General features: G+C 42.4%; 1 protein-coding gene across 2 annotated transcripts; it reads right to left on the bottom strand.

The window, feature by feature from the left end:
* Nucleotides 1–523: 523 nt before the first annotated feature.
* otud5 (OTU deubiquitinase 5) lies at nucleotides 524–26,683 on the bottom strand. 2 transcript variants are annotated; one of them, XM_022763907.1, is made up of 9 exons: nucleotides 25,852–26,683; nucleotides 21,125–21,218; nucleotides 7,621–7,685; nucleotides 7,347–7,503; nucleotides 7,118–7,266; nucleotides 6,670–6,855; nucleotides 5,489–5,693; nucleotides 5,246–5,317; nucleotides 524–2,685 (listed from the first exon to the last, which is right to left on the bottom strand). In XM_022763907.1, exons 1-9 carry the CDS (start codon nucleotides 26,437–26,439, stop codon nucleotides 2,552–2,554), a joined length of 1,650 nt encoding a protein of 549 aa, XP_022619628.1. In that variant the 5' UTR covers nucleotides 26,440–26,683; the 3' UTR covers nucleotides 524–2,551. The 2 variants fall into 2 exon arrangements, with proteins under 2 accessions (XP_022619628.1, XP_022619629.1); XM_022763908.1 differs by having other exon boundaries at nucleotides 21,125–21,215.

The raw sequence follows: 26,683 nt of genomic DNA, 5'->3' as shown, positions 1-26,683 counted from the left end.
CATTTGTGGTGATTTTGTTGGTTTTGTAGTCATCTTGTGTCTCTTTGTAGTAGTGTTGTGTCTCTGTAGTTGTGTTGTGTCTATGTAGTCATGTTTTGTTTCTTTGTAGTCATTTTGTGTGTTTGTAGTCGTGTTGTGTCTCTTTGCAGTTATTCAATGTCTCTTTGTGGTCATGTTGTGTCTCTTTGTAGTCATGTTGTGTCTGTCTGTAACTTTTTTGTGGTTGATCTTTTGACTGACTTTCAAACAAACAGAAACAGGAAGTGGTTCTGGACCAGGGGCCCGAGGTGTCAGGGGGCCCATGGTCCTGTCTATTGTAGGCCTGTTCAGTAATCCATACATGGAGAAGATGCACTGAAAGATATGGCGACACAGATTAAAGGGGAAAGATGGAGGCAAGGCTCAGAGAGGCGTTTGTGTGCAGAATAAATCTCACAAACATTTTTTTTGGAAACATTTTCCTCTTTTTATTCCAAGAAAAAAAAGGTATTTTCATCCCAAATGAGAAAATAAAATAAAACAAACTTATATTATTAATAATAACAACAATAATAATCAATCATTAAGGGGATAAGTATGACAATTCTCTTTTTTTCTCTCCTTTTCTATTTGTCGCTTTTTCTCTATGATGATATTGGTCGTGGTCAATTAAACATGCAGCTAAATAAGTCCAATGATGATGATGAGGATGGAGGTCATGGTGGAGGAAGAGGAGAAGAAAGACAAAAAGGAGAAAGAGGGAGGAGGTGTTACAGACCATGAAGTCACTGCTGGCTGTTTTATTTCTCAGACAACGATGGAAAGTAAATATGTGTTGGTCGCACAACATGGCTGCCAATGGAGCTGTGACAATGATTTTGCTTTTGGCAGCTAAGCTAACTGTAATGCAGCTTGTTAGCAGTGTTAGAAACCTAGAAACCAAAGGATACTGCTTTAAAACATAAGACTTGAGGCGATAGCCTGCTCAATAAAGAGCATGCTAACATAACGTATACGCCACAGGCGGGTTGCCTTCTTCATTTCTGATTAGCATTCCTCACAAAATGGCTGCCAGTGTGAGCTACTAGAGGATTGAGAATGAGCAGGAAACAATATTGCTCACGGCAGCTAAGCTTGAAAAGTAACACTATGGGTGCTGTAGACTAAGTTAAAGAATGCTAACACCGCTAACAAGCTGTTCTGCTGTTAGCTTAGCTGTCAATAGCAAAACTGTTTACCAGTAATTCTCAATCCTCTTGTAGCAACTACTACTACTCCTTTTGTGTGTGTGAGTAATCAGAATTAACAGGACAACCAATCGAGGCTATGTTAGCAAGAGTTAGCACTAGCTAAACACAGTAAGACTTCAGGCGATAGCTAGCTTGTTGAGAAGCATGCTAATGTTGCCTACAGGACACTGATAAAGATGCTTTAGTATAACTTTTCCATAAATTTCAGTTCTGATTAGCGGGATTAGCGTTCCTCACAATTTTGCTATTGGCAGCTAACTGCAATGTAGCTAGTTAGCAGTGTTAGTAGGAACTAACTTTACCTCATAGTAAGACTTTGGGTGATTGTTTTCCTACTAAAGAGTGAGCTAACTTAGCCTACAGGATTAGCATTTTAGAATTCTGATTAGCATTCCCCACACAAAGTGGCTGCCAGTGAGAATTATGAGACGAGTAAGAATGAGTGGGGAAAAATGAAGATATTGATAGTTAATCTAACAGCAATGGCGCTTGTTAGCTATATGAGAGGAAACTAGCTTTAAACACAGTAAGACTTCAGGTGATAGCTTGGAGTACCTGTGGAGAGGTCGTCTTTTTCACTTCTGATTAGCGGGATTAGCATTCATCACACAAAATGGCTGCCAACGGACGCGACGAGGAGTACAAATTGTGGCAAAAATTGTTGCTATCAGCAACTAAGCTAACAGCAATGTGGCTTGTTGGCGGCATTAGCGGGGACTAGACTTACACTTTATGCTATTTTATCATACAGGACACCAATAAACAGTACCTGTAGAGTGGTTGTCTTTTTCAGTTCTGATTAGCATTCGTCATTGAAACCAATGGCCTGATAGCCGCAGAGCTAATATCCTGCTATAAAAAGAGTCATCGGTGTAATTCTGAAAACTAAACAAAAGATAAAAATTTAAACCGATGAAGTTGAAAGCTGCCAAATGTGATGTTTAAATGTCAGAACTGATCCCAAATCAGCAGCAAGACCGAGCTCCCTCTGGAAAATGAAAAGTGGGGGTTGTTTGGTAATGCTGGATCACTATTGGCTGGAAGCAGGGCATTATGAGAGAAAGGGGAGGAGGAAATGAAAGGAAACAGGGAAGAAGGGAAGAGGAGCCGACAGAACGGAGAGAGATGAGAAGATGAGTTGAAAAAAAAAAAAAAAAAAAAAAAACAAGTGTGCATTTCTTTGATGTTTTATTTTTTCCCTGGTCGATCTCCTTCTGTGGGTCAGAGGTGAGGGGGTGGAGGGGTCAGGATGGTGGAGGGCAGGGGTCAAAGGTCATGGTTGTGTCGGTGTGTGTGTTTGTGTGTCGTCTGTCGGCTGGTTATCAGCTGCTGTCAGGTGACGGCTCTCTCTCTCGGTGCATTGCGGCACTCTGGTGTTTGATGCTGTCCAGGTACTCCTGCTGAGAGACGGCCAGCACTGATGCCAGGATCTCATCGTCCTCCCAGTCTGTCAGACCTGGAAAACACACAGACCAGGTGACAGATACACACATGACAGTTTCAACCAGAGACGGTAATCTACTTCAAGAATCCTGAACAAAAAAGTCTGTAACAATAAAGATGTATGACACATATCCTGCCCCCAGAAAGTCAATTGTCTGCTTTATAGCAGCTGAAACAAAAAACATATCGAGCCAATCGTGTTGTTGCACTGATGCAAGCACACACAGTTGAGGTTCATAAAAGTTTTAAGCTGAGTGAAAACTAACTTCGTAGTAAAATCTTGTGTTAGTTTTCTACAGACAATGATCAAAACAAACAATTCTGTAATTTATCAATTTTATTTATTCAAACATCAGACACAAACTCTCACATTTGAACTGACAGCATAGTGTCACAGCTCTCTGGACTGAGCCATAAAAGAAGATGATGTCTGAAATAACTGCCGAAGGGTGTCGCCAAGATGGCTGCCGAGGGGACAGACATGCCTAGGACTCCACGAATGAATGGTTTATGGCTTTGACTGGATTTGGCAGGAAGGACTATTGAAGATGAGATGTTCACAGTCACACTGTTCATCATCTCATGGACATATTTCACTACATCTCAACATTTCATAGACTTACTAGGAAAAACCATATGACTTGATGAGGCAAAATAATAGTTAAGTTGCGACACTAATCTTTTAGAGCTGATGATCTTATTTCCTGTGTTTGCTGCAGGTATGATGGATCAGACTGAAACCTCCTGCAGCTAAATCCACTGTCAAAAAAAGCCCTCTGAGTATAGAGGTTGAGAATGTCTCCTGACAGCAGCAACAGTCAAGACTATTACAGAGGAAACAGAGTTCAACGCTGACCTGCAGACTGTGTTTTAACTGGTTTTATTTTTATTTTATTTACTTGATAGAGACAATGCAATTTAACATAGTTTCAACACAAAGAATGAAACTAATGTGTTGTACAAAGAGTTTATAGCTATTGCTAATTAACGACTCCTGTCCTTAGTTGGGCTTTTATGTGTATAATGTAATTAAAACAGTCAATAGCAAAAACAACACAAAACAGACCACACAATTGATAATATCTTACAATTAGCTAAAAATATACAGATGTTCAGTCTAAAAAGAGACAACAACAGCACAACAAGCTACAAATAGTCAAACAAAGACAATAAACAATAGATACAATTACCTAGAAACGAATAAAGCTCTGGTTTGCTTTCAGCAGCACTGAACCTTTGTTGTAAAGGAATTTATATCTGGAGTTAATCTGGAGTTATATCTGGAGTTAATCAGTTGGTCATGTGTTCACAGCTCTTTCTGGAGAAAGCTGATTGTCTAAATTTAGATCTTCAATGTGGTATTTTATTTAGTAGTTGCCATTCACCACGCTCCTGGTTACTTTGTTCCTGTCCTGCCTTTGGATATATCTGGAGAGAGACTCTTGGGCTAAACTATTGATACATTTATAAACTAATTTGAGGAAGCAAAGATGAATAAAGCTCTCAAAACTAAGTAGATTGTATCTTTTCAGTATGTGACAGTGATGCCATCGGACAGGCTTTTTGTCCATTATTTCCAGTGCCTGATTGTAGGAAGTGAGGGGTCTGACTGTAGATAGTGACGCTTGAGCCCATACTGCGATACAATATGAGAAAAAAACCATCGGGTATGTTGTGTCTCAGTAATTTGAAGCAATTAAGGTTGGTCTTTACTGTTTTTGAGATCTTCTTTGCATGTTTATCAAATTTGAGTTGTGAAACTAAAATTATTCCTAAGAACTTGAAATCATCGACCTCCTCTATTCCTTCATTCTGTAGCTTGATTTTAAAGCTTTTCTGGTGGACCTCAGTGGAGTCAAAAGACCAGACCTTGGTGGAGCCGAGAGGAAGACAGCAGCATGTTCAGAGCTGCAGAGTTCTGGGCAACAGCTCATGATTATATCCCAAGAAATTATTGAGCAGTGAAGATGAAACAGACAGAAACATCATGGTGAGAGTTCAACACTGTTCTGTCCTTTGATAAAAACATACTTGAGTGTTCAGAGCTGAGCTGTAAACAGCTGATAAAACTCATATTATTAGAAAACAACAATGAAACTGAGAGTGTTTTCTCACAGGGACACCAGCCTCTGCTTCACCCCAGATAACTTTGAACACACACACACACACACACACACACACACACACACACACACACCGACACAACAACACACCACGCCCTGCTCTGCTCGGCAGCTTCCTGTTGACTCAAGCTGAGCTTTGATGGTAAACAACAGACAGTGACTGAGAGCTTCATGTCTGCTGCAGAGACGAGCAGCACCACTCACTGTTAGCAAGTCCAGTTTAGTTTTACAGCCCAGGTGGCTTTAATGTCTGTACAGTGAACAACCTTTGACCTTTGAATCAAACAAGGACTTCAACAAAATCTCTAAAGGCGAAAAATGGAAGAAACCTGAGGAGGAGCAACGGAGGAGAGACCCCTTCCCTCCTCTAGGAGAGATCAGGGTTAGAGAATGCATTCTGTTAATTAGGGTCCTCACAAAGGTAGAAGTACAAACATGTGTGTGTCTTACCAAATGCTGTAGGTGACATCTCCTGCATGATGGCTCTGTACTCCAAATGATGACGACTCTGATTACTGGGACCTACACAAACACACACACACACACACACGCGCACACACGCACACGCACGCGCACACACACACACACACACACACACGTTAGGTACTGAACACTTCATGAGACACACATGCAGTGAGGATGATGTACCTGTGTCTGTGTGTGTGTGTGTGTGTGTGTGTGTATACAGGTTACCTGGCGCGCAGGGAGAGGGGGGTTTGCTCAGGATGAGGGCGGCTCCAGCGGGGGAGGGGGGCTTGTTGTTGGTCGATGGGGTGGTTGTGAGGTCGGAGTGGGAGGGGTCTGAGTCGCGTTGCCGTGGCGACCGGGCGCTCCAGTCATCCAACCCACTGGAAGCTGCTGCCGTCGCCGAGCTGCAGGTGGCACTTGCCTTACGGGGCTGAGAGGGAAAAGATGTTTACATCTGTTAAATAATTCCTTTTTTCTGGTGGTGCTGAGTCAGCTGGGGGTGGAGACTGAAGGCAACAACCTCATGGTAACTGTAGCTTCAAAGCCATGTGCAGAGGGGCTGCAGGATACTGATGGAGGTTACGTCATAGCTGACATGTTCTGCTGCAAGTTTTCTACCTAAGTATAACACTCAAGGTTTCATTTCTCCTTAGCTAAGGGGCTCAATTAAGGGCATTACACAGAATCTCTTAAAAGGTTTCCTTAGTTAAGGAAAAAAGTAATTTACAGCAGTAATAGAGATTTTACAGCGGTAAAATTGTACTCTTCTTGGGATGTGTTTATTTTCTTCATTTATCATCATAAACTCAGTCATGTTGCAGTTAAGATAGAGTCAGAGATACCTTTAGTTTATTTCCTTACTTTGGTCACTAAGTTCTTTTGTGCAATGGTTTAACTGACTTTAAGTGATTCCTTAAGTAAGAGAAGAGTAATGTTTAAATACCTTAAGGAGAAGATTTAAGGGTGTTTTGTGCAACTGGCTCCTGCTCTTTAGTAACAGACCTCTAACACAGAGATGAGGCTGCGACGAATGAATGAATCAACACAGAGACACACAGGGCTCTAAGACTAGACCATATAGTGAGTCACTATGGAGCGACTCCTGTTAACCCTTTGAGTTGTCTGTAAATCCAGCTCCTGCATCTGACTGGACTCAGGTGACATAAGCAGTCAATGTTTGTTTGGTGGCTGATTGAAGTGTTCTGCTTCTTGTGAAGTCTTTGTTCCCTTCAGGAGGTTTTCCTCTGATAAAAAGTTCCAGTTACATTCCAGTGGATCAGCTCCTCCTCCTCTGAATGAGAACAGGTTTGGGTCTCAACACACAGTGACTGATAACAACACATACTGAAAAGACTTTTTATGCAGATCCTTACACTTTTAAAAGTGTAAGGAGTCCCCCCCTGTACCTGTCTGGCCTGTTTCTCCTGGTCCTGCAGCCACTGCAGGTAAGACTCCCGGGCCACCTGCTCCTCGATGGCCTCGTTGGTGGCCTCCCAGTCCGTCGCTCTCTTCTTGTCCTCCAACATCTGCTGCTCGATCCACGACTCCTCTGACGTCTTGATGGCCGATTTCATCAGAGACTGCTCTGCGTACTGAGGGGGAAGGGGTGGAGGTGGGGGGTGGGAAGGAAATCCACTGTCAACAAATATACCAGTCCACCAAGTACTGACTTCACACACACTTTTCCTGCTTACCAAGGGTTAAATATCAACACTTCAGAGCAGGGCTTTTGTAACTCTCTACCTCTGTCCTGTGCTTGTTTACATTTTGTCAAGTATCTTTGTCAAGTACCCGGCAGGCCTCACAGCTTGAACACCCCTGATCTATGGTTTTAAATGTGTCAGGTTTAGGTACCCCTGGTTTGAAGGCGGGCAGTCCCAGTCCCACACCGATCGTGGCCTTGTTGGGGTTCACCACAGAGTTATAGTGGATGTTGCGGTGGTAGCTCACTCTGATTGGCTCGTCGTTGTTCTGGTGGATGCCATGGAACGTGTTGATTGGCTCTGTGGCAGAGGGAGGAGGGTAAGGTGTGATTGGCTGATGACAACATATGTGGAGGTTGTTACTGGACAGTCAGACTCACCTGTGCTGTACTGGTACACCTCCACCGGTCTGTTGTACATCTCAGCCATGGCCTGCATCTCGATGTGGTTGCCATGGCAATTGTTTTTCCTCTTCCTGTTGATGTATGTGGTAAAGTCCTCTGTCACGTAGTTGGAGAAATAGTCGGCGTTCTTCATCTAAAGGAGGAGAAACACCTTCGTGAACACAGACGCTGACAAAGACTTTAACAAAGGAAGAAGAAGATTCATCAGCTGAGAGTGTAAGGTCAGAAGTCAGAGGTCAGAGTGACTCACCAGGTAATCCATACAGTGTTTCCTGACCACTTCATGCATATCTTGATCTCCATACACCTGATCAGCTAAGAGAGACAGAGACAGAGAGTTTGGGTTAGGACCAATCAGAGCCCAGACTGATCATCTGTGTGTAGTTTCAACTAAAACAGAGACACACACAGGCCGTGTTGGGTTCTGATCAGTCAGTTAACATGTGTGATGGGTCTCAGTCACTATGAAACACTTCCACAGTTCACCCAATATGGACTCAAACACACCGTTTCCTCCACCAGGAAAAAGTAAAGAACGGTGAAGACCTGCGACTGACGAATATTTTAATGACCAATTAATCATTCAGTCTATAAAAGGTCAGAAACAGTGACATGTCCAAAGTGATGTCGTCAGATGTTTTGTTTTGTCCCTAACACTCAGTTTACTGTGATGTCAAACCTGATACCAGAGGACGTCTGTGAGGTAAACACATTAAAAACACATTAACACACGTTTATTGTGTGTGCACACTGTTCATACATGTGAATGTCACACACAGATGTCTGCAGAGGAAGGTGACAATACTATGCAGTTTAACTGTTCAGGGGGCTGATGGGTGGACAGAGCAGGCTAGCTGTTTCTCCTTGTTTCCAGTCTTTATGCTAAGCTAATATAACTAGTTGGTCATTTTGGAATTAAATTGGAATAAATTTACTTGTCAGGGATCTTGGTCAAAACCATGAACCTCATACAAAGAGAAAAAGCTGATGTCCATCTGCGGGTCCACACAAACACTAATGTAACTACTGCAGTTGATACAAACACAAATTCAAAAAACAAGTCAACAACAGAGACAACAACAGGAGTTCTTTAAATGTTGAACTGCTCCTTTGACGTCGAACTGTTGAAATGTTCCTTTAACTGTCAGTTTTGATTCATACTGGTATTCAGCGAAAATGTGAGTGAACCAGTCTTTTTACTCAATTACACATTTATTCACACACTCACACACACACACACTTCCTGCATTGGTATGCAAATGAGCATCACTTTGGTTCGATTTCCAGCAAGTCACATGGTCTGTCACCGCGGCGATTCTCAGAACCCCCCCCTACAACTTCCTTTTTCTCATCAGCAGTTTCTGTGTGTGTGTGTGTGTGCGCATGTGTGTAAAGACAGTTTGTATGTTGTTGAAGTTGAAGCTGCTAAGTGATGACTGACACACACACACACACACGCACACACACACACACATGCACGCACGCACGCACGCACACACACACAAACTGAGGGACAGATATAGGGTCACACTCAGAACAAAACTAACACACACCGTTGAGCAGCAGCAGGTGTGTGAATCAGAAACACACAGTCTGAGTGTATGATATTAATGATGTTAATATACATAACCAAATTCACATCCATGAATCAGACTGATGTACAGGGCGACACACACACTGAGTCAGTGTTTCCACCTGTTTTACTCACATTAAAAAGAGGGAAAAACTAAATTAATTAATTAAATTACTTTAGTCAGCATCAGTGTAAATGTTTGTTGCTGTGTGAGGAGTTAAAGATGAATAATATGAATAAAAGATGATGAACAGCTGTTAGGAAATGTTTGTACAAATTCCATATTAGTCGATTTTTGCAGAGAAAAGAAGGAAATAAACCAAACAGACATTAAAACAAGTCTTTTTTCAAATGTTGATGCTCTGTCACTTTTATTTAATTTACTTAAAGCAGAGAAATTATTAATTAATAACACATACACAGTAACTGTGGCAAGTACAAAAAATAAATACAAAAAATAAATACATGTTTTAACAATGTAGCCCTGCACACTAGTTCATTATGACTCTACCACACACACGCTGTCCACTAGAGCAACAAATGTGGATTAATCCACCGCTGAAAATAGCCCTTAACAAATGCACAATTTCCTCCTGTTTGATAAAAAACTACAGTGATCAGCTGAACTTAGTTACAAGTCTGCACATGGAGTTTCTTGACTCTGAGAAAACCTGATGTCAGCAGAGAGTCAGTCTCACAGCGGAAACTTCAGCTTCTTTTACATAAAGAAAAAATAGAGTTTTGTTCAAAAACAAACCAGGTGCGTGAGTCAGACACACACAGAGGGAATCTCCCCTCTGATCACCCACAGTGAGTGAGTCACTGAGCGAGTCCCACACACTTCACAGGAGGCGAGAAGAGGAGGCAAGGACAGAGAAGAGGAAACAAGGAAAGGAGAGGAGAGGAGAGGAAAGGAAACAAGGAAAGAAGCTGAGATGAGAGTAGGGCTGGGCGATATGGCCAAAACTGTTATCACAATAAAAATTTCCATATCAGTCGATATCGATATTTATCAGGATAAATGCCACATCGTTATTTCTTTCAGGTTTAAAGGCTGATTTTTGCTCCTGAGTGAAAGTTGAAGAAACCAGATAGTCGACTGTGGTTTTAAACTGTTCTATTTAGGCAAAACATGACAAACACTTGCCAAACAGCAGAACATTTAAAAACTCTGAGGTACAAACATTCAAATTATGATAAAATATGCATTATTAAAATCAAAATCCTTTTCAGTCCTTTTTACTCAACAAAGTAAATAGAAAATTAAGTTTTGCAAGGAAGATGGCTCAGACTGCAAAATACATTAAAAAAATAAATAGACGAAGAAGATTTGCAGTGGGTACTGGCCTGGTGCTCATCGAAGTTCCACTAATACTTGTTTTTCTTACTTTCTGTGTGTTTTAACGGGTGATATTTTTTCAAATGATCAAACAGGTTTGTGGTGTTGCCTGTCTTTGATGGAATGTGTCTCCGGCACAGTTTCCGGTGCACATTGCTCTTTTTTTTTGTCGGAATGTAAATAGCCAAAATATCTGCAAACTACTGAAGTTGAGTGGCCTCTGTTGTCGACGATATCTGCGTCCTCCGAGCTGCGTTCTGCTTTTTCTGCGGTGTCTGTCATTTCGCCATATTTGCTTACTCCACTCCAACTTCAAGCCTGTCAGCCACTGCGTGCATCTGTAATTAATATCATGTGCTGGCCTACATTTATACCTCTCACTGAATATTTATCAAACATTTTTAATGTTTCTATCGAGGAAAATAATTTCGAGATAATTATTGCTATTGTTTTATCGCCCAGCCCTAGATGAGAGGACAGGAGAGGAAACAAGGAGAGGAGAGGATAGGAGAGGAGAGGAAACAAGGAGAGGACAGAAGAGGAGAGGAAATAAGGAGAGGAGAGGATAGGAGAGGAAACAAGGAGAGGAGAGGAAACAGGGAGAGGACAGAAGAGAAGAGGAAACAAGAAAAGGAAAGGAAAGGAGAGGGGAGGAGGAGAGGAGGACACAAGGCGAGGAGAGGAGACAAGGAGAGGAGAGCAGGTAAATGTGAGTTTGTTGCTGAGAAACACACACAGAGATAGACTTCTGCAGAATTAATAACCACAAACACAAATACACAGGAAACCACAGCGAGCGCTCTGATTGGTCAGCCTGGATATTATTCTCAGAAAGGTGGGGGCAGGGCCTGACAGAGGAACTGCGTCCATCCATTCGTTTTTACTAATGATGTTGATAAAGTTTTTATCTGAACCTCACAGACACTGACACCACCCTGACCACCAGCAACAGCAAACTGCAAAGCATGCTGGGTAATGTAGTCGTAGGTCGTTAGTTGGCTCCTTGGGCTCATTATTCATCAGGATTTTTAAACAAATTCACTTATTTTATCAACAAACAGGAAACAATATGATCAGGCTGAGTTTAATTTATGAGCATGGAGAGAAAAATACACAACTCACTGAATGATATGAATCAAACTTTAACGCGACTCCTGATCCTCTAGAGATGATGTCTCACTCTGTTGAAGTTGTTGAACTCCAGAAACTCTCTGCTCTGACCGTACGGTGGTGTTACAGAGTGATGCTTCTTTTACCTCATAAACAATTCTTGGCAGAGAACAGACACAAAGTGTCATGTTGTTCTTTGTTAATCACATTACTGACAGAGTTAATGTGAATCAGCCAAGTTCATCAAAGTCTAACTAAACTCCCTGTTTTTGTTTCTATGGTGATTCTGTTGAGCTGCAGGAGAGGGACAGGAACACGATGAGGGAATTTCTCAATAAAAGCTGTATAACTATGGGAGACACTCACTGGATTTGTCTAACTCAGAAATCTTAAGCCTTTACATTGTGGATTCTGTCCATCACTGACACTGAAAGGTTTTCTTATAAAGTCCAGTATGGACAAGAGGACAAATCTGTGACAGGTTCATGTGACTGTTGTTTTCAGACATGAACAAATGTGAATGTGCCCTTTAATGTGAGCAGTAATGTGAGCAGTAATGTGAGCAGTAATGTGAGCAGTAACGTGAGCAGAACTGCAACAGGAGGCTGAGGTAAAGACAGCATGAGGTTCTGATCTGGACCAACATCAGGCCCTCCCTCACAGAGGAGGTAGTGGTGATGTTGCTACACATATTAAGGACAGGTTGTGTGTGTTAATGTGTGTGTGTGTCTCTGCTGTGGTTTTATCTCACTGCAGCTGACCAATCACAAAGCAGAGAGAAGTCAGCCTGTGTCATCTGTTTTCTGTAGAAGTCTATCAGCTCTGAAGCTCCGCCCACCATCAGGGGGTCATTTGACTGGCTGAGCAGCGCTTGGTTCTAACACCACTGCCCTTCCTGTCAGAGATCATGTTTATAACCCTGTTGAACAACCATACTGAACCACCACAACACACACAGCTCAGACACTGAGTGTGTGTGTGCTGACCCTGGGTCAGTCCTCAGTCACCAGCTGCAGGTGACCTGTTTTATCTGTGTAGCTGTCAGAGTCACTTCTCTGACACTTCACACACTTTAACAGTCAAAACACTCTCATTTATGAATTTTATTCTGAAGTTTGTGAGTAAAAACAAAAGATTTTACTTTTAACTTTCACTCAATTTTACTTTTACCAGCTATCGAGTGGTTTTTCTGTATCAATCTAAAAACTGATCACAAAAGCTTTAATTGCTGAAATTACAATGTCACAGTTGTTTCTAAAAAAAAAACATGACGTATTTGTTTGCAAAAAAATATTTGTCTGAGACACAACTGTTGTTCCACAGATTCCAGATGTTTGAACCATCAGAGGTACAGATGTGTTTACGCTGAACTGTTATGTGATCCACAGACACATGAAGTGTAAATGAGGTCAAAACCAGATTCTCTATTCATACCAAGAAACTCTATACATCTGCTCACACGCACGCACGCACGCACGCACGCACGCACGCACGCACGCACGCACGCACGCACGCACGCACGCACGCACGCACGCACGCACGCACGCACGCACGCACGCACGCACGCACGCACGCACGCACGCACGCACGCACGCACGCACGCACGCACGCACGCACGCACGCACGCACGCACGCACACACACACACACACACACACACACACACACACACACACACACACACACACACACACAGTTATATAACCCCTCTGTGATTCTTCTTCTACTGTAACTATCTGTGTTTCCCAGGTAACCTACAGGTGCAGTTTTACTGCTGATGTTTTCACTGACACGTCTCCTGAAGTCGAACATCTGGAGGACCTGCTCTCTGATTGGTCAGTGCATCCACAGTAAATTGTGCAGATGGGTGTTGAATGGTGGCTCGGAGCTGCACCAAACCTGAACCAAACCACACTCTTCAGATACCCCCAACCCCAAGTGCCCCCTGTATTGTTCCTGACTGAATGGGACTTGGTTTGAACCTTGATCACAGCTGAAGTCCTGGAGCCTCACAGACACACAACACAACAACAATCATTTTTGAATCCAGGACAGTGAAGCTCAGGTGTTATATCACTGAGACTGCTACACCTGCAGAGGTTTGTATTACGGTGTTTGTGTGTGGGCGCGCGCCTGTGTGTGTGTGTGTGCGTGCGTGCGTGTATGTGCGGCTGGTCAATAACACCTTGACCTGCCTTCACTGTGTCAGCTGATCAGCATTAGACAACAGGTATAACAGGTATGATCTCTGACTGCAGCTTCACCAGGAAGCTCTCAGATCCTCAACAGATCCTGGACTCAGACTGAACTCTGGTCTTTACCTCTGTCAGGTAGAACGTGGTTATCAGAGCTGCGTGACACTCGTCAGTGTTTGTCCACGCTCAGTGTTCACGTTGACTTTTCATTTGTGTCACTTCAGATAAAAACTGAGAACAAAACTGTCATTCAGCGTGCACACACACACACACACACACACACACACACTGCTGCTGTGCTCAACAGAGACAGAGGTCAGTGTGTAAATACTGTTCACAGTCAGCTGAGCAGTGTGTATGTGTGTGTATGAGTTCTATCCAAACACAAGCTATGTAAGAGTAGACTATTTCAGTCTGAAGGGAAAATCCACCTTAACCCAGATCTGACTCTGTACACAACTGCAGTCACACACAGACACACACATACAGACACACACAGCAGCAGACTGATGGAGAAACTGTGGTGGAGATTCCTCTTTACACACACTGTCTGGACTCAAACAGTCAGACGTCGGTGTTACAGTAATACAGGTCAGAGGGTACTATGACAGAGGTCGAACGAACAAACGAACACACACACACACACACACACACACACACACACACACACACACACACCTGGTCTTCATGTGAGCTCAGCGACTCATTAGCAGCAGGTCATTTGTACACAGTAGATTTCCCTACTGTGTACATTTGTACATTATCACACTGTAACGTGATGAAACAGACTCTCAGGTTGAACTCTGCTCCAGTTCATCCTGTAACATCATGAGTACGTCATCAAACAGCTGTTAATGAGCAGAGAACAGTAACTCACAGTGTGGTCTTCATCCTCAACACCGGGGTCTGTTACACACACACATACACAGCTCGTTATGCTGACAGGGACCTGCTATGAACGAGCTAAAAACTGAGGCTGAAACGTGTCTGAACATGAGTGAAGTCTTCTTCATGTCAATCAAACTCTGAGACTCCCTGGAAAATGAGCGCTCACACAGTATCCCCCATGACATCACGTTCCTCACTATTCATTAGACCAGGTCCAGCTGCAGTCCGGACTAATGAAACTGATCCGCCGTTTTCCTCATCAGATTCAGTAGAATCTGATTCTCCTCTGCAGAGAATCTTTCATTCATACAATTCATTTCAAATCAAATGAATTTTAAAAACTTGCTGTGAGACTCAGTAACAGCAGGAAACAATCGCTTTGGAGAAGATCTGAGAGATGAGTGTTATAGGTGTTTAGAAGCTGCATGGTCGGTGTTTATACTCTGTTCCACAGTTTTTGTTCATAATGAGAAATTGGTTCATTTACTGCTGGTGTTCAATGACCTGAGGCAGCGACTGGGAGGATAAACAGTGGAGGTGCTAAACCGTTCACACCTTAAAAACTAGTCATAAAGAATCAGTCAGTGTAAAGATTCAGAGCATGAACCTGGTTTGACTCAGGTGGAAACACACAGTGTTACTGATGTAGTCAAGACGCTTCTCACTGACGCTGCTTTACCAAAGTTGACTCAGAATTTTGTCCCTTTTAGAATCAGCAGCAGCGACTTTAATTTTGGTTTTGTCCTCATTTAGTTTCAAGTAATTGTTACGCATCCAGCCATATGTCATCCAGCACCTGCAGAGAATTTATAGAGGTGCCTCTTTATGACTGCTTCCTCATAATGATCACTTAGGACATTAGGGCTTTAACCACTAAACTTAAAAAAATGTAAACAGAAGTGATCGCTTAATAAAAGGCCAATCACAAGTGATGTACCTACAAGACAGGAAAATAAAATTACTACATTAATTCCAAATATCACAGCTTATCACATCTTATAACTTATGGCTCTACACTTTATAAAAGCTCTAAAAACACAGTGGTCTGGTCTGAACTTTCCACTTCCTCCAGCTGCAGAACCACAGGCCTGACAAGATTTTTGGACTGAGGTGAAAACCCTCAGGGATGATTGACAGCGTTACCGTGACAATGCACTCACAGCTCAGACAGGTCGGTCACCTGAATGCTGGAATCTGACAGTATTTAAAGTCAGTAAAACCAGCAGGACCGGCTGTAGACAGATACTCATCACGTCAACATGTTGACAGCTTTAGTTTCTCTTTCACGGGAAAACACCATCAGGTTTTTTACACATCGAGTGTCTTAAAATGACCGAACCACAAATCTAACTGTGATGGAGGAGAGACAGCGGAGGGGCACGAGGGGCTCTCAGAAGCCTGGCAGGAGAGATGACATCCCAGGTGACAAACAGACACATAAAAATGTGAGTTTAGATCAGACAAGAGTCATGTAGAGGAGTCCGGTGTGGAGCAGCTGAACGGTGTGAATGTTTCATACGAAGTTTACTGAAGTAGACGTCAAAGAAAAGTTTCTAAAAACAGAAACTGTGGATAAGAAAAAAGCACCTGACCAAAGATGAGAAGGCCTCCTCAGCGTAGTGAACCACTCTTTGCTCTTGTTCTCTCTGATAAAGCATGACCAGCAGCAGTGCATGCTGGGAGTTATCAGCACGCTGGGAACACGTGTCTGACCAATCAGAGGTTGCTCAATGGGTCTGAAGCAGGAGACGTGCCCAACAACCACATCTGACTTACTGTATCTAACACACACACACACACACACACACACACACACACACACACACACACACACACACACACACACACACACACACACACACACACACACACACACACACACACACACGCTGAACTTTAATCTTCTTCTGAGCGCAGGGCTTTTGTAATAAACTGATGATGTTTCCCTTCATTCATTCAGTCTCTGTTCATGTTAGCACGGATCTTGATGGGAGACGTCTCACTATGGTGTTTTAAATACATCATAGTGTTTTTCATTTTTATAAAAACTCTGCATCATTACTGAAGCTTCTTCTGCTCCACACCAACACGAGTCTCATGTTTTACCTGTAATGTCTCTGTTCATGTGTGAGGTGAAAACATCAGAGAAAATAAAAGTAAAGCATCGTGTAGGTCTGCAACTACTGATAATTTTCATCACTGATTAACCTGCTGATTATTATGTCAATTGGTCAATTAACTGATTTGTCAATAAAGTGTCAAACAAAAGCAAAAACTGTTTTTTATATTTCCCACATCAGTGTAACATCTTCAGATGTCTTGTTTTGTCCAGAGACCAAAGATGTTCAGTGTCACACAGGAAAACATGAAACCTTCATATTGATGAGCTGGAAGCAGCGGAGATTTGGTATTTCAGCTTCAACATATAATTAAAACCATTATTTGATTATGAAAATAGTTTCCAATTCATGTTCTATTGATCAATTGATCAACTAATGGATGCAGCTGTAATTGTAGTGAGGTCCAAATAGTTTTTGTGATTCTTGCAAACTGTTATTTGTTGATTGTTACTGAGCAACAGTGTTGATATGCAGTGAGGTGTGTGTGGATCAGCTGATCACGTGTGTGTGTGTGATGTTAATCAGCAGGAACCAGCTGAGAGACAACAACAGGTGGACGAGTGTCACCACCACCCTGAACATCACACATGCTTCATTTGCATTTAGAGACAGCAACACGGTTGTGAGGAGCTGACAGCAGCACCTCCTACGGGCTGCACGAGTCATCACACACCCTTCACTACAGCATCAGACAGAACAGGAGCTGAGCGTGTGCTGATTGATTGTTGTAGAGATGTCTCACTCTGGACCAAACCCCCCAGACAGATGATCGGAATGTCGACCAGGTGTCATGGAGGAATGTGACCTGACCACAGGAAACACACCCATCTGTGTTTACAGCAGAGGAACAACTTATCACAGCCTTCACTGAACCAAGCAGACACACAAGTACAAGAAGAATCCTGCATTCAAAACCTACTGCAGTAAAGGTGCACGTGTTCATGTAGTGATTTTCATGTAGTCGAAGTATCAGTAGTAATGTAGTAACAGTACACAGAGAGTCTCAGCTGGTCTCATCTGTAGTGTTGCTCTGGAGTCTTAATTTGAAAAGTAATTAACATCAGTAAAAACTTCACATCCTCCTCATCGTTCTGGCAGCAGAGGTCATCACAGAGTCGGACCGACGTCTGCGTTAAAGACGAGAGCTGTCATGTCGGAACAGACGCATACACTGTTACGTCTCTGATTCCTGAACGGCAACCTGCTCTGACATCACACACTGAGGCAGCACGAAGCTGCGCTTGGTTCAGTGTGAAGGAGAAAAGGCGGCAAAACGAGGGTCTGATTAACAGGAATATAGTGGGATCTCTGTTTAAAAAGGGGCTGGTGAGAGAAGGTGTGTGCATACATACACATGTGCAGGACAAAGTTTCTTCTTCTGTTTCTTTAGTCATAGCTACTACACTTAGTACAATGAACGCTGCCTCCACCTGAGTGAGTGAACTAATGAAACACAGAGAACTATGAACCCTGGGACAAAGTACACACATAAACCACATTTACCTCAAATGTTCAATTCAGTGTTACTGTTAATGTAACTGTACTGAATTGACCTGAGGCCTCTGGTGTCAGGGAGAATGAGCTGTGACCCCTGGATGTTTTTCTCTATAATATCAAAGGAAGATCAGAAAAGCAGAATTTAGTTTTTTCTGTTCCACAGTGTCTGGAAATCATCGCAACCCTCAGGGCGGGAAACACTGACCTGAAATGTTCACTGCAGCAGAGACGGACAGAGGGGCTGCAACACGCACGCACACACACGCGCACACGCACACACACACACACTTGAACAAATGTTGTTGTTTAGTGTTTGATGTCTCAAAAGTGTTTTTACACCTCACTGTCCACTTTCTGTTTCAGGTAGGCAGGTGTGGGAGTGTGTGTCTGTGTGTGTGTGTGTGTGTGTGTGTGTGTGTGTGTGTGTGTGTGTGTTTGTGAGAAAGAATGTGTGTTTGTATTTCTGTGAAATGCAACAGTGAGTGAAGAAACAGCCTCTGAAAACAGAAGTGAAAAGAATCAGAAGTGAACTGAGAGAAAATGAGAAACACTGACGTCCGTCTGTCCGTCCAGCGACACCTGAACGAGCCCTGGAGTCGACCCAGACACTGAGGCCTCAACCATCTCTGTCTGACACGAGTGAAAACGTCCACTAATAGTTTTCAGTTTTTAGCTGTGATGTGTGAGTGAGTATCAACAGATACACTTGTCTTCACTCTAATATCTTTATAATAAAACTAACTCTAACATCACACAGCACTCTGCCCCTGTCTGCTCTCTTGGAGATACATGTTTTACGTATTAATGTTTATTTAGTGTGGTTAAACTGTCCAATAAAAACAAGCTTCTTTTTACCTTCAGACAAACTGAGCCCAAACTGTTTCTTCATGAAGAAATTAATACGTCATATGTTTTCTAAACACTGTTCTCCTCATGATGATGACCATTGACACTGACTGAAAGCTCTCACCTGTCCAGCAGTTTGTTCCTTCTCCCAAAACACCTGAGTGAATTTTACAGTGGCCTCATTTCCAACATTTACACGTACAGTACATGATACAGCAGCAGCTGTCTGAGCCGCCCTGACACTGAGCTCCCAAAGCATGCTGGGTAAAATGCTGCATTTGTAGCATTTTAGTTTAAATGTGGACAGTCTATGTTCACACTGACTTTTTATAAACAAAACTGGAGGAGTAAACATGAAGTCACTTGACTGACAGCTAAGTCAGTGATTGGTCGGTTTTCGCGGGATGTCATCCTGCACCATCAGATTCACATCCTGACTCCAGGTCAGTCTCGATTGCTTCTACTGTGTTTATGTTCATTCATCTTCTCTGCTGTCGACAGAAGCTCACACAGAAATGACTGTAGCTTTATTAGTGCCATTAGACTGAAAATCAATTATACTGATCAATCATAGGACGAGTGTTACTGTGAGATCAATATGAACTGAACTAACAAAAACACAAAGGATACACACAACACAATAATTTTAACTGCTCTGAACGCACCAGCTACAGCGACTGATGTGGACTGAACAGCTGGACCAAGACCTGGTAGAGGAGGGTTCAGTCCAATTCACACAAAACAGACCCGCTACAGGATTCCGACTTTAACATGAAAACTCAATAAACACCTTATTACACAACAACAGGAAGACAGGTGTGAGCTTACAGGTACAACACAGACACAGACACACACACACAGACACACACACACACACGGCTGAGGTCAGTGCAGTGACATAACTGCAGCAACATAATAGCTGTTATCTGAAACACAACCTGGACTCTACTGAATGGACCTCTGTGTCTGTGTGTGTGTGCATGTGTGTGAGTGCGTGTCTGTCCTAAAGGTAGACACAGGAACCCTCATCTTTCACTGTGACCCACATTTCAACATACTTTCCCACCACACACCCTGACACACACACACCCTGACACACACACACACACACACACACACACACACACACACACACACACACACACACACACACACACACACACACACACACACACAGTGCCCCCTGCTGTCAGTGAGGAGTCACAGCGGCAATTTCCTGTCAGTGCTCAGTGATGTAGGTCATCTCATCATTGTTCACATTCACACAATAAAAAACAGGTTCAACAGAAAATCAGATGGGTTTGTACAGACACCTGTTTACAGGTTAATCCCTCTACTGACTCATCCAGGTGCTGTGAAACAGTAAACAAGGCAAAGAGACATCTGTCCAGTTTGTACTATTTGCATATAGTACACAGTATAGTCACAGAGATGCCATTCAAAAGGTTTTATTCTGAAGAACTTTTCAACAAAACAGAAGCACCTGAACCTGTTCACCTGCACATCAATAACACCACACTGACTAAAGCAAACAAACCTAAACCCACAATAATTGAACGACCACTAAAGACCAGAGGCCTGACAACACACAGCTGATGACGTCAAGTCAGTTTGATTTATTCTTCTTTTAAAGATTAAACTATCTTAACTTAAGAGGGACTCATGTGACACACTCCTCCAGCCAAGAGCCGTGGACGTTACAGTTATATGAGGATATAAATGAGCTGGTGACTGGTTGTTGGTTTGTCTGTCAGTCAGATGGAAACATGTTCAGTAAAACACAACACAGTCCAACAGCAGCTAAACACTGACACCTGCTGGCGAGCAGACGAACTGCAGAGTTACATGTTAATTGGAGCTGAACAATGAATCAAAATATTATTGAAATCCCAATATGGCCAAGTGAAATATCCAAATCACAGGAGCTGCAGTTTTTCTGATGAAGTTAAAATGTGCCACAACAACAGATCATTATAGATGAAGCTTTGTGGTGCTACAGATGTCCCGGTCTACAGATCATTTTCTACAGATGTAAAAGAACTGGTTGTTTGCCAACAAAAATCACATCATTATCATCTTTATGTTTTTTATTATCATTAACCGAAATCATGATATCACAACATGATTTTTTAGTCTTTTAGACCTAGTGTGTGTGTGTTTGTGTGTGTGTGTGTGTGTATCACTTACCCACGGCTCTGAACAGACACGCTCCGTCCTCCTTCATCTTCTTGATGACAAAGCCTTTCTTCTCCCTCAGAGCTTTTTCAAACCAGTGCTCCTGCTGAACACACACACACACGGAGGGTCAGCCATATACTGGGCCAGGACAGCTAAAGACTTCACTACCCAGAATTCCTTCTCTCCGGTCCCAGAGATGTTAACCGTTCTAAGGCTGTGATTTAAAATTATTTCATTATCAAATAATCTGAAATGTTTTTATCAATTAACCAATTAATCATTTGGTCTGAGGTGATGACATTAAATGTCTCATCATGTCCAACCAACAGTCAAAAACACAAAGACACTAAGTTTACAATCAAAGGGCATGAAGAACTGTTCACATCTGAGCAGCTGGATGAATGAAGTGTTTGGTAGTTTTGATTATTGATTAAAGCACCAAACAGATGTGTAGTGCAGGTGTTAAACCTGGAAAAGCATATGATCTCCACTTTAAAATGAACTGTCACAGCATCCAGTCAGAGAGTCTGATGGTAGGACCTTAAATGATGTGACTCACATGATGAGACGTCTGAACATCAACATCATCTCAGAGAAAAATCTGAACATTGTATCTCACAGTTTGGTCACTTTGAGTTGTGTCCACAATCTGGGTTGTGGACACTGGGTACTGAACTTTTATGGAGTGACTGAATTTGTTTGAATCTATTGAGGATCAAAAATACTTTGTTATTCGACAACAATTTTTGATACCTAAAGAGTAAATCTCATCATCAGTGTCAAGACTGAAGACAATGTTTTGAACTGTATTAGCCTCGCACTGTAAGAAGAGAATATACCATGTAAGTAGTAATAACGTAGATCTGTATGGACTAGGGCTACATAATTAATTGAAATGTAATCGAAATCACACTATGGCCAAGTGCAATTTCCCAAAAAACGGCAGGAGCTGCAACTTTTTTGATTAAAGTCAAAATGTGTCACAACATTGTTGTGCATTGTAAGTACCATCTGTTGTGCTACAGAGATGCCCCCGTCTACAAATCATATTCTCCAGATGAAAAGGAACATGTATGTCTGGTACAAGACCCAACAAAAATTACATCATCATCATTTTTTAATTTTTGTGAAAATTGAATTTAAAAACGACCATTCAAACTGAAATCGCAATCCAAATCCCAAAATAATCACAATAAGTAATATTTTTTTTGCATATCGTGCAGCTGTAGTATGGACACTGACCTCATGAACAGGGATGTGGTCTCGGCACCAAACAGTCTCGTCGTGTACTACACCTGTCTAGTGTTGCAGAGGCTGAAATCTGACTTGTGTCAACAATAAATCCAGTGTTATTGTTTTTGCTGCGTTTTTTTTTTTTAATATTTTCTAAATATGTAATTGTACATATTATATTACTATCTATTATTTATCTTGTTTTTCAGTATTTTATATTGACATTTTGCAGTTTCTCTTTTTTTTTGTACTGTCCACTTTGCTGCTGTAACACTGCAAATTTCCCCACTGGGGGAATATCTTATCCCTTTACCGACTCCAGTCTCCTCCACACAGTAAGGTCACAGGTTTTAGGACTCTCTGTACCACCTGATATCCTGAGCTGAGGCTCTCTCAGTACTGAAATCCATACATTGCTAGATCAAACGCACCACCTCAGGTGTGATCATCCAAATCCTCATCTGTCTCCAATCAGCACCATTCAGATTGTTAACAGAGCTACAAACCGTCACAACTGTGCCTCCAGAAAAGAGCTGAGTAGAACATGTGTTTTCTGAAATGATGGTGTTTCTTTTGTTGTCAACACAGAACAGAGACATTTAGCTACGCTCTCCTTCAGAGCCACAGAACAGTTTTATATCACAATAAAGGTTTTAACTGTTGGTCAGAACAGGTGAGCTCACTGAACTTACGGAGTTACCTGGACAGGTGAACTGAGGTATGTTTACATCGACCTGTGTTTATCAACCTTTTCAATATGTAAATAAAAAACAAAAAATCTGTCGAGTCAAGATCAGTGTTTGTTGTTGTGTGGATAAAAAACCAAAGTGAAACAGACTTCATGAATAAACTCGTACATGAAGCATGAACAGAGGAAACATCAGCTATGTGTGGAGCGATGTTGATGAGGAGGCTGAACCCTCCTCACATTTACATTCCATCATGTTCTCCACATGTTTCCATTGTCTGAGCTTTGACTGGATCTGTTAATTAGCTCATCTTCTTCTGTGGTTTGATGGCAGCATCTCGAGAATCAGCTCCACCAGCTGTTTATCTCCATCAACACAAAGCAGCAGAGGAGGAAACAAGACTTCACTCAGGTTTGACTTTACACTTTTTTGGACATTGGGTTATAATTTGATATTTGATGCAACTGTGGCTGCTGGATTCACAACTACAAGATTTAGTTCTTCAACAGTACACTTCATCTTCTGTATTACTCTTGTCAGACTTTTACTTTCACTTCACAGAAACAGATCAGCATTGCATCATAGCTCTCATTTTACTAACTAAGTATTAAAGACTAAGTATTAACTTGACTTTATGACACAGCTGTGAACACGACAGAGACCAGGAAAGCTGGTGTTTGAATACATCTCAGTTTCTATCAGAGTCCTCCGAGCTCTCAGAGAAGATAATTGAAGTTTCTGAAACGAGGATTTTTACATGTGTACGTACACATCACTAACAAACCTGATCACAACCACGGTACAAATATGAATGTAAACACATTTACAAAATTCAACTTCAGTTTTCACCAGAGGAAAATATGTGACAGCAGCTCTGACATGTCCATGATCAAAGTGTCCTATGACAGAGATAATTTAGCCTGTAAATGTTTCCTCCCCATCCTCACACACTTATTTACTGTGGATTTTTTTCATTATCGATTAGTTTATAAAAATAGTCAAAATGTCATCTATAGTTCCTCAAAGTCTGAAGTGATGTCATCAAACGTCTTTTGTCCAAAACCAAAACAGACTCAGCGACTGTGAGACTTCAATTTATGATTATTTTCTGACAATTATTTTGTTGGCTGATTATTCCATTTATAAAATGTTTATAAAACTGACTGACACCATTAGTCAATTATCAAAATAGATGCTTATTAATTTTCTGTTGAGTGACTGATCAATTAATGCAGCTCTGGTTACTGATATAAAATCTAAGACACAGAAACTGACACCAGAGAACAAAGTGAGGTTTTACTTTAAAATGACTTTTTTTGAAGTTAATCAATACTCTGATTACAGAGTTTCTGATTACATTTAATGTAAAAAATGTTGTTTTATTTTCAGCTCTACTTTCTTTTATGTCAGGTTTAAAAACCTTGAACAGGCAGATGCTGATTATTTAGAGTTTTAATGTTGAGTTTTAATGTGTGAGTTATTCTAATTTTTAAAATGTTTCTAATTACAATAGAACATGTAAGTATTTTCTTTTTATTGACGTGGTGATTTTTCTGTAAATTGATGTTTTTCAATAATCTCTTTAACCTCTACAAATTAATTTTTGTCAAAATAAAAACCATAAACCACAGAAAAGACAACATAGAGTGAGACTGAGAAGTTTCTGTTGTTGAGTTTATGGCTGTCTGGACACGTGCACGTCAACAACAGGTGTTCATATTTCTGTGCACGTTATCATCTCCACCTGGACAGAGATCACTTTCTGTTCTATCAGGTCCACAGACCAAAGGAACAAATGTGGATATGTTATATCCTGTGTCTGTAGTCAGTTTAACCAAGGTTCATTTGTTCTGGGGCTGGAACTACAGATTATTTTCAATAGTACAATTAAAGGTAATAGACCAACTGCTTTAAAAGATAAGAAAACTGTGAAAATGTCCATCCATGGTTTTCAGAGTCTAAGGTGAAACCCAAAGAGCTTCAATTTAATGTGAATCAAAACAAAGAAAAGCAGCAAGTTTAGTCTTTTTTTATCCTAAAAAAAAAGACTAAAAACACAGTCTGAAGCATCAGCCCTGTTGCTATGGTTACCAGCAGGTTAATGAAAGGTGGTTAAACTATTGACCTGAATTTTGATAATAACTGGCTTCTACATGGATATGGTTTGTATTGTGCACCGCTTTTGCGACTCCTTATTATATCTCATTATGACATAAAAGTGAAAATCAATCATCATTAAATTAACATTCTGTACGATGTATCTGATTTGTGTTTGAGCCCCTCCAAGCTAACACCTGGACAGCTGGGGGTCACCTGGACAGCTGGTTATTGTCCCTGTGTGAACAAAGGTCTGCTGTGTTTAAATCCTATGTATCTCTGATCAGTTTAACTCAGTGATTATAGGTTTGTTTCACCACTCACTTAACTCTAGCATCACTCATGTTGCTATGGTTACCTGCAGGTGAATGAGAGGTGGTTAAACTGTTGTCCTGAACTGTGTTTGAGACGAACACACGTATGATTTTAAATATTTCACATGTATGTTATTTAACTGCTGAACACACAAACAAACTGGAACAGTCGTCGTTTATTTAAAACATATTGTGAGTAAATCACTTGTTTTTGTTTTGAGAACGTCTCTCGACGGTCTGTTTATTGTTTTAATGTTGTTTTCTCGTGTCACCTCGATAAACCTGATGAATCGTATTTAAACTCGGAGTGAAACGTTTACAGTTGGTCCATCTGTATAGCCACGGTAGCATTAGCATTGGTTCTCGCTTGTTGCTGTTGTGTTAGCTGACGTTAGCTTCCTACCTGCTCAACGGTAGCCGGGTCCATGGACTGCAGCCGGGCGGCGTTCTCATACTCGTCCTCGCTGTTGTTCCCGGCTCCTTCCTCCGTGTCCTGGCTGGACCCCACTACTCCCGGTCCGGTTACCCCGGGTTGGCCTCCGCCGGCCAGAGCCGCCACCACCCCACCGGAGCAGGTGCCTGCCTGCCGCCGTCTCTTGCTCAGTCCGGGCCCAGAGCAGCAGCTGCCGATGCCTCCACCGCATCCGACGACGCCGGCCGACACGACGAGCTCCCCGCGCGTCCCGGCCACCATCCCGCCGCTGCTGTCCCGACCGTCTCCTGGTCCTACGGGGGACACCGAGCCGACGGGCGGCGGAGAGGCCTGCTGCGGCCGGGAGCTCGCCTCGATGCTCCGCCTGTCGTCCCTGGCGGAGGGCGGAGCGGGCTGGTAGGACCACGGCGGAGGTGAAGCCCTCGGCCGAGCTCCGGTCCTCCCTGCGTGTGGGTGCGGGTGTTGGTGCGGGTCGGAGCCGCTCCGACGATCGCTGTCATCGGCGTGGTCCGAAACGCCGACCCCCGAGCTGGGCTTCTTCTTCGGGAGAATCGTCATGGTGGTGAGCGTGTGAGGGAGGCAGGGAGGGGGTCAGAGGGTGAAGAGTCCTCCCTTTCTAGATCAAATGTCTCGGTGTATTCGCCCTCCGGCCCGGCCGTTTGGCTCTAATCACCGAGCTAAGGCTCTTAGCGAACCGAAACGGACGACAGAAGCGACGACTCGGCTCCTTTTCGACGGTTTAGTTGAACAAAAACAAAACGCGTCTCCGTCTTCCCGTTCTCCGGCCGACCAGTCCACAACA

The sequence above is a fragment of the Seriola dumerili genome, unplaced genomic scaffold (genome assembly GCF_002260705.1).
Source record: "Seriola dumerili isolate Sdu_G_001 unplaced genomic scaffold, Sdu_1.0 BDQW01000493.1, whole genome shotgun sequence".
NCBI classification, from domain to species: Eukaryota; Metazoa; Chordata; class Actinopteri; order Carangiformes; family Carangidae; genus Seriola; species Seriola dumerili.
Note: the sequence above shows the minus strand (reverse complement) of the source record. Positions and strands in the feature narration are given on the sequence as shown.

Bases quoted from the DNA above. Each gene is read 5' to 3' on its own strand.
- otud5 (XM_022763907.1), bottom strand. From the start codon at position 26,439: ATGACGATTCTCCCGAAGAAGAAGCCCAGCTCGGGGGTCGGCGTTTCG. The intron at 7,267-7,346 runs GTGAGTCTGACT...CCTCTGCCACAG, and splicing joins GGTGTACCAGTACAGCACAG to AGCCAATCAACACGTTCCAT. The intron at 5,318-5,488 runs GTAACCTGTATA...GTGTTTGTGTAG, and splicing joins CCCCTCTCCCTGCGCGCCAG to GTCCCAGTAATCAGAGTCGT.